Source organism: Mytilus galloprovincialis, chromosome 10, assembly GCF_965363235.1.
Source record: "Mytilus galloprovincialis chromosome 10, xbMytGall1.hap1.1, whole genome shotgun sequence".
Classification (NCBI taxonomy): Eukaryota; Metazoa; Mollusca; class Bivalvia; order Mytilida; family Mytilidae; genus Mytilus; species Mytilus galloprovincialis.
The window spans coordinates 32,456,455-32,469,344 of NC_134847.1; the positions used below are offsets into that span (position 1 = coordinate 32,456,455).

Sequence of the window (12,890 nt, forward strand, 5' to 3'; positions counted from 1 at the left end):
GGTTGTTGGAATCTTGGTTCTTATTTTTTTATTACAAGTATCGGAGGGAATAGGGTTTGTTCATTTTACTTTTGAATCAATAAAGATAGTTTGTTATAATATCGTGTTACACAACTTGTATAATCTACATGTACCTGTGTAAGTCTTATTTCAATTCACATTTTAAGATTGGTAATTAAAATGTTTGAATAAAAAAACACTGACAAGGACAATTGTCCTATTAACATCATTAAGATATAGATCAGCAAAATGTGTAGCAGATTTGAATAATTATTCAAAAAAAAAAAGCAGACAGTTAAATAATATATATAATTTGCATAGCAGACAATTAACGCAATCAAGAATTAATTAAGTATACATGTATGTAATTTGCACAGGTGATAACAAGTATGATCACTTGTATATGCAATTAAGCTTATACAGGCGTGCAGTATACAGCAGGCGAAATGTTGAAGCAAATTGTGATGTATTATATGTTCACACTTTTAGAGCTTTCTGCAGGTAAGAAACTTGTTTTCCTTACATATCAAATGGATTATAATGATTTGTATGTCAATTACACAAAACAAATAATTCAGAAAGTGATAGCTCTTTTTTATGCCCTCTTTATAGTTTCTGATGAAGTTGAAATCCAACCAACTTGAAACTTAATACACATGTTCCCTATTATATGATCTTTTTAATTTTAATGCCGATTTAAAGTTTTTACCCTTTCACTGGTCCACTGAACATAGAAAATGAAAGTGTGAGTGGGGCATTCGTGTACTATGGACACATTCTTGTAGTCATGCAGTTTTTTGGGGGTTTTTTTTGGGTTTTTTTTTTTTTTTTTTTTTAGTGAACAAAACTCTTAACATAGAAAGGCATGTGATTCTTTAACGAACATTTGTTTTTTACTGATACACAAGTGATTAAGATGTAAAGATGTAGACTTGGGATGAGAACATTTACTCTTTACATGTTTTCCTAAATACGTGTTACATACATGTAGTTAATTTCATCATAGCAGAAAACATATCAATTTTAAAGTAAAACGAATTGATTAACATTTTACATTCAGGCTTTCTCCTCAATTGTTTAATTATTTTGAGAATCGTGTTTTAATGCCAGATCCTTTATTGTTTCTGTTAAATTAAAGACAAATAATACATGTATTTTATTTTTTGGGATAAATTTATTCACAATAATATAATAATTCGGGACGATTTAGAAATTGGCATGTTATGTATACACCTTTCTATTGGTGAACACTATATATGTTGCCAACTAGAGGTCCTTATGTGCTTTTTGTTGTTTGATTGCTGTCTTATTGCCGTTAAGCCCACATTTACTACAGTTTAAGTTCTGTTTAATGTGCGTTTAAATCGGTTTAAGAAAAATCAAAATTGTAAGGGTTATTGAAAAAAAGATTTCCCTGAATAATTTTCTCAGAGGAAGATTAGTAGAAGAAGTTTGTGAATAAATTTTTAGTGCAAAGTAGAAAATAACCCCAAAAAAGTTTCACTTTTCAATTTTTAACTCCTCCAAAATTTTGTATTATTAATTTTGAAGACGTGTCGCATCTAAACGATGTCTGATTAGTCTCCAACTTACTAGCAAATTGTTTTGCTGTTTGAATGAATGAATTTATTTATTTGCAAAAAGCTACTAAAGTATTTTGGTAAATAATGTGACCTTACATGTCTGTATACAGGACAAACTAAAACAAAATGATATTCGTCTTCAACAACGTTCATATTACAACAAAGACATAATCGTAATTCTCTTGGCGTATTGGTATATCTACCAACTTCGATATTTAATTGAAGTGTCCCACTACGTAGTTTTGTAAGTAATCGAACATCACAAAAGAAATTTAAGTAATTTTCAAGACAAAATATGTCTTGATTCTTCTATACATGCAGTTTTTCACAATCACACAAAGATGTGGACCACTCTTGTAAATATTGATCAGTAATACGTTTTTTAACTATATCAAACACTACATTAGTTACATCATGTGAAATCCACAAACAGTTCAGGCCAAAATTAGACAATAAATCTCGTACATAAGAAACTCAATTTGTTTTACCATTAATAACATCTTTATACAGAAGCATGTAAACATCGTAAACAACACTTGGTTTTTCCAATAAAATATGAAACCAATATTTTAAAATTCTAATACGCCTTGAAACATACATAGGCAAATGCCCAAGTTCACCACATAGAAAAATAATAGGTACATTTTACCAACCTTTACAAGAAATCTACAAAAACGGTTAAAATTAATTCAATATCACGAGCACGATGAAAGCCCCATATTTCTGATGCGTAACTAAGAACGGAACTAACCATACTGTCAAATAAAAAACAGCATTGATCAGTTGAAATGTAAACGCTTTTGAGAGTATTCATTAGTGTTGATAAGGCCTTGGATCCTTGCTGATCCAGACGTTTCTCTGTTTGTAGAAATTTGCCATTAGAATGCAGTAATATTCCGAGGTAAAAGTATGAATCAACTATTTGGAGTTCGTTGTTGTCATAGAAAAAAATTATTCTTTACCCGCTGCCAGCCATTTCTAAATACAATCGTTTTGGTCTTTTCAGTGTTTACTTCAATATTCAATTTTATGCAATAAGTTGACAATTTATTAAGTGACTGATGTAAAATATCAGGTGATTTCCCAAACAAAACGGTATCGTCTGCGAATAAAATTAGGTATATCAAATATTCGTTCAGAGATACGACATCATCAGTTGCATCAATAGACAAATCATTGACTATATCGTTTATGAAAAATAAAAATAACAGAGAAGATAACGGTTCTCCTTGTTTCGCACCAAGCAGATTTTCAAATGAATCAGACAGCAAACCTCCAGATTTAACACAAAGTTGCACAGACGAATATATAGAAATCACCATAGCTACAAATTTAGTGCTTACTCCATTTCGTGATAATTTGTATATAAGAATTCTTCTACTGAGTTTATCAAACGCCTTACGAAAGTCCACAAATGCGCAATATAATTTATTTTTTTGCTGAAGACATGCGATATAATACCGCGGAGAACAAATATTGCATCTATGGTAGATTTGCCTGGCCTAAACCCAAACTAAGTGTCTATTAGTTTTTCCTCTTCCTCGCACCAAGATAGTAACCGGCCAGTAAGTATACTTGTAAAACGTTTTGATAGGACACTCACAAGCACGATAGGTCTATAATTGTTGGGATCAGATATCTCGCCGCTTTTCGGTACGGGAATGACGATACACTCAGTTCAAAAATCAGGATAAATTCAACTGTCGAATATATTATAATTAAATAATGTTTTTTAAAATTGGTGCAAAAAATACCGGACTGGCACTGAACATTTCGACAACAATGTAATCATTTCCTGGACTTTTCCCAGATTTCAGTTGCGTTATCGCTTTTACAATATCGTCCTCTGTGAATTCAGTATCTAAAACATGTATGTCTAAATTATCAAAAGTTTCATTATTTAATAGATTTGATACTTCCTCACAAAGCTCCGGAGGATCAGCACCGAAAACATTTTCAAAGTATCTAGACATCTTTTCATTACCAATTACACATTTTTTCTTGCTTTTATGCTTAACTGCTGATCAAAATTTTCTGGGATCCGTTTTGGCTATATTACACAGTTCCATACCTTTTCGTCGTTTAAAAGTATATTGTGCTTGGCGTTTTATTTTATTGAAACTATTTCTAGCGACTACATAAGAGAGTCTATTTATATCGGTAGGATGACGTTGAAAAAAGTTCCTTGCTTTATGAAAATGTTGGCGAGCTTTTTCACATTTTTCATTGAACCATTCGTTATTTGGCCTTTCGGAATTGTTGTTGTCTCTGATCAAAACCCAGTACGACCAAATTTATCAAAAGCACACTCGTATAATATGTCCGTGATCTTTCGAACTGCGGAGTTCATATCGTTGACAGCAGATGAAATGTCATTTACTAACAAGAAAAGACTGTCCTGGTGTGAACGTAACGATTGTATATATTCATTGTTTTGGTCACTATTCCATTTTATGAAAGTATGTACCATGGGAGGCTTGAACGGCCGACGATTATTAGAAAAGTCCAATTCAAAAAATATAGGCGCATGATCTGAAAATTCATTGAACTGTAGTACCTTGAAATCACTAATTTGATTATAATTTGACGGGGAAAGTACTAAATAGTCATTTACACTGTTTCCTTTTTTAGTACAGAAAGTAAATTTTCCATTCTGGTCATTTCCTAGTCTACCTTTTGCTACAATTAGACCTGTATCGTAACACAACTGAAAAGATTTACGACCAAAAGCGTTTACTGTCTTGTCCATAGACACTCTATTCGGAATATTTGGGCTTTCAACGTGTTCTACACATAATTATCTAAATCATTATCATACAGAAAATTATTCGTTTCACCAATTCGACTGTTCGAATCCCCACATACATATACACTACCTTTATCACTGTATTCAAGAACAATACCTTCTATTATTTCATGAAAATCAAAATCTAACAACCTGTAATAATTTGATTTTTCGTGTGGGATATATGAGAAACAAATGAAAATGTCACATTCAATAGTAAAAAAATCATGTTTTAATTTTAAAAGAACAATACCATAGTTTAATTCATTTTCAATAAAAATACTTTTTTGTAGAAATGGTTTACAAAAAATAGCAATACTACCTTCATTTCTCGTACCTATATTAACATCTCTATTTACACGTGAAATTTTTACAAAACCATTTATATCTATCACTTTATTATCATTTAACCATGTTTCAAATGTCCTATTCATCGATCAGATGTAAAAAAAAAAAACAACATTGTCATTATAGACTAACGTCAGACCATGAATGTTCCAACATAAGCATCTTAGGTTTTCAAGTTGTTCTCGACTGGGTAAACCCTATGGAACGTATTCTTTGCCGTTTACATAAATCTTGTCTTTGACGAAATATGCTTTTAGATTCAGTCTTTCGCGCAAATCCTTCAAGATTGACAGTTTCTCTTTTCTACGCTTTAGTATCTCGCGTGGCAACTGCTCTGATATTTCATATGATGACCCTTTTAACTGTTTAGCATCTCTGTTTTACAAAGTCGCGGTTTTCGAATGAATGAAATTTTACCAAAATCGGTCTAGTTTTATCACTTTTTTCCTAGTCTGTATGCGTCGGTAACTTTGATTTTGGTTGCAACTTAATCTATTTTTAAGTTTTCTTCACAAAAAGTCATTACTGTCTCTGTACAGTTTCCTTCTTCGCTTTCGTCAATGTTGTAAAAAATCAGGTTATTTCGCATCGATTTAAACTGGACATCGGTTAGATCAACTTTCAGTTTGTCATTTTCTTTTTTCATTTCTTCGAGCGATTCACTTCAGTTCAGTTTTGAATTCCGACAATTTTTTTTTTCTGTGTATCAAATTCATTACTAATTAATTGAGTACATCTCTCCACTTCCTTAATGCGATTATCATAGGATTTCGTCGTATCTTTTACACTGTGTCTAAACCACACCGGCAAAATTTGTTCGGACTCGATGGTATCTAACATCGGGCACAATGACGGAACATCAATAGACAGAAGAAAGATAGATTTCTCCTTATTTTCTTATTTTTTTCATGATATCAAAGAATATATATACATATACAACTATTTTCTATTGTGATATGCAATATTTTCTACAACTGTTCTATATTAACGGAGAAATAAGTAAAAATGCATGTCAAAATGACGAATTGAGTGAACCTTGCCTCGAAATTGTTTAATTTCTCGTTAAATTGTTCACATTGCACGAAAAGAAAGGTACAGGAAGATAGATACTGACACGGAGATTGCAAAACTAGTCATTATGAGCATCTCAATACTTGTATCTCTGTGTAAAAAAATTGAACAATATTTTGATTATTTTTTGCTTTAGAAAATCGTTAAATACATGAATCAATATAGTTTTGGCAACCAAAGGTGGGGTCGGGGACGTGCAACCTATATGTCTTCTAGATTCGCCAATTATCTTATGAAGTGTATACCTAATTAAAGTACAGTTAACTCTCGTTGTCTCGAACTCGGTTGACTCGAAATTTCGGATGAGTCGAAGTTTTCACGTGGTCCCGAACTTTATTCCATACAAAAGTATGTAATTCGACTCCTGATGAGTCGAAATTGGATGAGTCGAAATTTCGGTTGAGTCGAACTAAATTTACGGTCCCAAGGTTAACAAAAGCATTCAAAAATCATTTTTTATCTCGAACTAATACACATATGTCAAAACATGACCTCCGGGATTTAAATGGATTGAAGAGTTAATCTGACAATACACGTGTAATTAAATTTCCGGTCACTGACCACTGTATTGATTTATGACATGCTATTTCCATGAGTGTTTTCCTAAGATTATCTTTTGTAGAATTTTTATAAATAATTAGTGATCAATTAATCAGGATGTCCCTGTTTTCTTATTTCTTACAATATTTTAATTCGGTATACACTTTATGAGATAAGTGACGAATTTCAAGTTCTTTTTATCGATTTCTATACATTTTTTTTCAAATATATATAAAAGTTATATAGCAAAAATGATAAGGAAGACAAAATATACAAATAAGTCGACTTGGCCGACATCCTAATAAAACTTATTGACCTTTAATTACGAGTTTTTTTCCATTTCTTTGCGTTTTTACACGCCCGTCACAATTTTGACAGGACGTATTATTGTATACATCCGTCTGTTCGTTTGTCCGCCTACCTGTCCGTCCGTTCCTCCATCTATCAGTCATTCGGTCCGTCCGTCCGTCTATCCGACTATCCGTCCAGCATAAACATGTCGCACCGTAGCTTGAGGACAGCTTATCTTATTTTCTTAAAATTTAACATAGTTATTTCTTATAATGGTCAAACGATCTGTAAACCTTTTAGTGAAACTCAAATAAAATCTTTTTGAGTTACAGGAAATGTAAGTGAAACAGGAATGTGGGTTTTTTTTTAACATGTCGCGCCATATCTCAAAAACGAAGTATTATAACTGCATCAAACTTTACATACTTCTTAGTTATATAAATCTTTTAAACTTCTGTTTACTTTTTGTGATGTTTAAAATTTTGGTTTAGAGTGATTGATTTTTTTTTTTTTTTTTTTTTGGTAAAACAAAGGGGAGGGGTGTCACTTATTGCGATGTATCTCAAAACCTATTTATGATTATTGTTTAAATTTTACTCACTTCTTATTAATATTAATCTTAAGATCTGTATACTTTTGGTGATGATTCAAACTTTAATTTTAGAGTTATTGCGTTTTTTCTCAGAAACTATTTCTGATTGCATATAACTTTACTCACAAGACGACGGGCGTATCATGCGGTCATGGCGCAGCTATTTATTGCCAATTATGGTACAAAATTCCCCTCTTTAACAAATTTAAAATTAGTTTGAAGTTAAGTGAAATAACGGATACGCCTTTCATTAGGAAAATGTGTATTACTATAATTACCTATGTCCAAACGTGCCCGTTTAAAATAGATTTTAACACGCCAAGTTTACTTTACAATAAATATATTTAAATTCTCGAAAGACAATGTTCAGATCCGTGTCAACGTTGCTTTTTTTTTAATTTGTTTGTTTAAAAAAAACACAAAAAACCGGGTGATATATAAAGACGAAACCGGGTGATTGTATACACGGTGGGTATGGTTGTCCTGCGAGAGAATGTTCTGTGCTGGTGATTCGGTCCTGACGGGTGCTGGTGATCAATGAAAAAATGTAAACAAAGACGAAAATGATGATTTTTGACGTTTTCACTCATAAAAAATGGAAGAAAACAGTTGAGATTTTTCAATTTTGTTTCTTATGGGTTCATATGTAAACCATTAAAAAGTTGACCCTCTAAACTGTTTCAGTAAGCGTAACACAAAAATGCTCATTTTCAGAAAATCTAGAACTGAAAGAATAAAACAAAAATGCTTATAGAGTTCGCTTTCTATACCGCAATCCACACGACAAAATTATTTTGTGAAAAAACATTGCTATTTATTAAAATTTAGCATTTTCTCAATTTATTCATGTCCTGATACTGTGCTGGTGGGTCCTGTCATTGTGCTGGTGGGTCCTGATACGGTGCTGGTGATTTTGGATAAGAAGTTGGTCATATTTGAAACAAATGTTAAAAAATCAATAAAATTGGGCAGATAATTGTTGTCAATAGGATCTATGACTCCTATTTTAGCTCTTGTGCATCCATTTGGCTGTTTAATATGTGTTTTCAAATGATCGTAACTTGTATTACATAATTACATAAAAGGGCAACATCTTTCGTCCAATATCAGATAACAATATATAGTATCTAAAATAAGAATAGTTTTATTAAGATATAAAATGCCCCTTACATTGATGCTTCAACAATTATCAAAGCCCATGCCGCATATACATGTTTGTTAGCGCTCCGCATACCCCTCCCTACTTCCACCCAACCAACCCTCCTCATTTCCTCCTTCATTGTTACAGTGGTGTACCGTCCAACACAACAATTTATCACATAAAATAATAACACAAAGACACACATTATTGAACAACGAATGCTCGCAGGTACTGAAAGCTAGTTCAAAGCCGCATTTTCAACTAATAGATTAACCATGTTCTCATATACAAAAATCCCAATCGTGTCGATTACAGAAGTCTCAAAACTTAAGTTCACATTTTAATGTTTGATGAAGCAGAACTTTAAAAAGTGTGCAGTGAATCTTGTGCTTACAACAGTTATTGTCATAATTATGTTTACATAAGACTTATAAAGGAATTAAGAAGGTACCAAGAAATATTTTACAGTTCAATTTAATCATCATGAATGGAAGGAAATGGTACGGAAGTTTACATAGGACAAAAAGAAATTGATAGTATTTTTTGGCGAAAGACTTACACGCTTCTTTGCATTATATAGTACAGCTCTTCTATAAAAGCATGCAAACAAAACTTTGATTGACTTGCTTGCTATGTTTGCTTGGATGTTTTCAAACAATAGGTAGGCGGAGTTTCAATACATACTGGGATTTGATTGGACAAATACAAACTGACAGGAATTGAAGTTAATGTTTATTGTCCAAACAAATTCTAGTATATAGTAAACAGACTACTTACCTGTCGTTTACAAACATCCAAACAATCATAGCAAGCAATTTGATCAATGGTTTGCTTTGCATATATTTATAGAAGGGCTGTAAATTCTAAAAAAAAAATTCTTGTTGTCGTAGATGGTTAAATCCTCAACAAAAGCTCAATAACTTTGTTGGAACGAATAAAGGTTTTAAATCAAATTTTCGTGGACTTTTTAGCTTCCACCCTGACGAGGCATGTTAGCTGTTCGTATGCTGTTGCACCTGACGCACGGAAATTTTCACATTTCCATCTTCTTTTCTGAAATATATTACCCAGCTCATACTTGACAGGATTGTTATCCTAGTAAAAGGTGTAACAAATGAATTGAACACAAGTTGAAAATTTCACAATACTATATAATTCATTTTATGTGTCAATTTGTTCGAAAAAAGTCGAAAAGAAGAGAGTTTTTTTAATGTCATGATTATCTGTCTCTTTCTAGATCTATGCTTAGCATTTATTTCAGATGACATGGACTCCTCACCCTGGTGACCCTGCTGCCTTTCATAACTTTATCCGTATACATATATTAATAGATAAACAAAAGGCTGCAACTGGTATTTTTGTATTTAAAATGATTCGTTGTAACGAGAATATTTGTGGTGAAGTTTCGTTATCTGATCTGAATTTTCTGAAATGTGCAAGGTAGATAGACATTGGCCTTTTGATTTTTTTTACTCGGTAAGTTTTGCCCTAATTGCTTGAACTTTTGCAATATTAAAGCCGATTTCAATGAGTGTGTAGACAAAGGGAATATCTTTGGTTATCTTGCTTGCTGAACAGAAAAGTCATTGTTAGGTTATGTAAACTACCCTACTTTAAGAGTAGACTAGTCCGAGAAATGACACATCTTCCTGTCTGTAGGACCAGGCTACTTCGAAAGGAGGGTAGTATACCTTACCTAACAATGACTTCACGGTTTAGCTAACAAGCAAGCTAACCAAAGATATTACCTTTGCCTACATACTCAATGGAATCGGCTGTAACTAAAAGCTCGAATACATTTTAACAGACAGTGGTCATGTTTGTTGATGAATATTGTTTTTCCTAGATTCACTCTCGAAAAATCATTTGGTAACATTTGGTCAAGTAATTTCAGAAAAGATCTTTTTGTAATTGCGGACGCCAAGACAATACATGAACCTCACACGACCCCTCGACACAGGTGAGCTTATATATGATCTTATAGCGATTCGGGTTGATAACCAGTTGAAATTAAGCCAGTTTTTTGTGTGTGTAGATTTGTATTGTTTTAAACTGTTATGACCTTTTAAAGTTAAATGTAGGTGTTTAATCTAAGAATTTCTTTTTTAAACTTATATACTTGTTTTTATACTCAATTGGTAGTATGAAGCTACGAGATATTTTAATTACTGAAATTGACATATTCTAGTCTGCCCTTTCATAAAATAGGGATTTTGTTTTTAGTGTTCTATCGAACTTTCGAAAAAAAAATACCTGATAACCGTTCAGACAAAAAAATTATGTTTAAAAATCTTACAGATACAGCAAGTAATTCTTAATAGCTATAAGATACATTTTTCTTTTAAAATGCAACTTTTAAATCTTACGGGAAACTATTTCAAGCTTAAAACTTTCACTGTAACCTCGCTCTAACTTATTCCCCATCCCCCCCCCCCCCCAAAAAAAAAAAAACCCAAACAAACAAACCCGCAATACTATTGTCATTCTTATAGTCAGCACTAAATTGTTCACAAACAAATGTGTTTTAAGCTGCTAAAGAAATATGATTCAAACGCTCAGAAAGTCCTTTATTCTATATTTTTGCTCTCCATTTTTATGCAAAACCTTTTACATTTTTATTTTATGGGTTATTGTTGAAGGTCATACGATGACGTATGGTTGTTAACACATTCTTCCTTTGGTTTCTTATGGAAATTTGTCCATTGACAACAAACATACCAGATCATCTACTTTATATTAGTATTGTATAAATTACAACGTATTATGGTGATCTTGCAAAATGATCGTAATCCCGAAAATCGTAAACATATTTTCTTATCTTAAAAGGGGACAAGAAGGGTTCCATTAACAGACCGATAAATAAGATTACAGTTAATTTAAAAAAAAAAAAAAAAAAAAAATAGGGGTCTTTTTTCTCTCATAATAACAGTAAACAGATTCACAACAATGTCAATTTCAAGAAAGCAGACAACAGTTAATTAGTCAATAACAGTTGTTATGATATTGTAATTATTATGTTTATTTATGTTGGCCTAATTTGTGTTGTATGGCCTGATAGTTGTTTACCAAATAATCTTATAATTGTGCAGTTTAGGAATCACTGGAACAATCACAGAATGATTGGAACTTTCTAGAATGATCCTTATAAAAGATGCGTAATTTAAACTTCTACGTTATTCCAGAAACTTCCGTTGTAACTTTCCAGGATTTTCCACAATGTTCCATTATAGAGTGTTCTAGAATTTTCCATTGACAACACTATATATACAGACACTAAAGTTAAACTCTCATAATTAAACTTGGACATAGACATTGATAGACATTAGTATTCACAGCATTTGGATTGACACTTTTATTCTACAAACAACATCATATACTGGATTGTGACCGTAGTAGTGAACGTAGTATTCAGATTGGATTCCGAAAGATATCCGGATACAGATAAAGATAAAAGATTGGACTCATATTTTGACAGTTAAGTTGACAGTAATATTTGTGTAATACTTCTTGTAAACTTTTGTATAATAAATATTGTTAAATTTTACTATTGATTTGTGTCTTTTGTTGGCTACAATTTAAAGGCGATTTCTGGCCGTAACAGAAATTGGGGGCTCGTCCTGGGATCTTAAAAATATTTTATTCAAAATTTGTTTAGTAATTTTTATTATAACTAGCCAACAAAATTCTACAAAATGGCATTTGATGCCGGTAAATTTTTAAAAACGCCAGACCTGGAGAGTTTTGATAATTTAAAGAAAGAGGAATTAGTGTTGCTTGCTAAACATCTGAAATTAGATTTTAGAGTATCTATGAGAAAACAAATCATAAAAAATTTGGTTATAGACAAATTAGTTGACTCAGAAATTTTAGGTGAAGAGGCTCTTGAGTTTAAGGTCGAAACTGTTGACGCTATCAAATTAAAACAGCTTGCATTAGAACATGAACTTAAATTAAAAGAACTGGAAATGAAGGAAAGGTTGGAAATGGAGAAAATAAAAGAAAAAGAAGATGAATTTAAGTTAAAACAGGCAGAACTTGAAATGAGGGAAAGACTAGAGATGGAGAAACTGAAAATTGAAATGGTCAAAGAGGAAAATAACACTAAAGTCCAGTCGAAATCAGATTATTTTGATGCAGCAAAAAATATACGTTTGGTTCCGAAATTTTGTGAAAAAACAGTTGATAAATATTTTCCACAGTTTGAGAAAATTGCAAATAATTTGAAATGGCCGAAACCATATTGGACTACGATGCTGCAAAGTGTTTTTGAGGGTAAGGCCGCTGAAATTTATTTCGCACTTCCATCAGAAAAAAGTTCTGATTATGATACAGTAAAACAGGAAGTTTTGAAAGCTTATGAGCTAGTACCAGAAGCATATAGACAGAACTTTAGATCTTATAAAAAGTTTGATTCACAAACCTATGTGGAATTTGCTCGGGAAAAAGAAGATCTATTTGACAAATGGCTTACTTCAAAGAAAACAAACAACAATTTTGATAACCTAAGACAATTGATGTTATTAGAAGAGTTTAAACAAT

At 32.0% G+C, this 12,890-nt stretch overlaps 1 protein-coding gene across 1 annotated transcript in view; it reads left to right on the plus strand.

Annotated features, from left to right (window-relative positions):
* Positions 1-384: 384 nt before the first annotated feature.
* Positions 385-12,890, plus strand: part of LOC143047392 (uncharacterized) — a 55,699-nt gene continuing 43,193 nt past the window's right edge. The window contains exon 1 of the mRNA XM_076220420.1: positions 385-501. Coding sequence (XP_076076535.1) covers positions 447-501 — 55 coding nt within the window. The 5' untranslated portion in view covers positions 385-446. The remainder of the gene's footprint in view (positions 502-12,890) is intronic.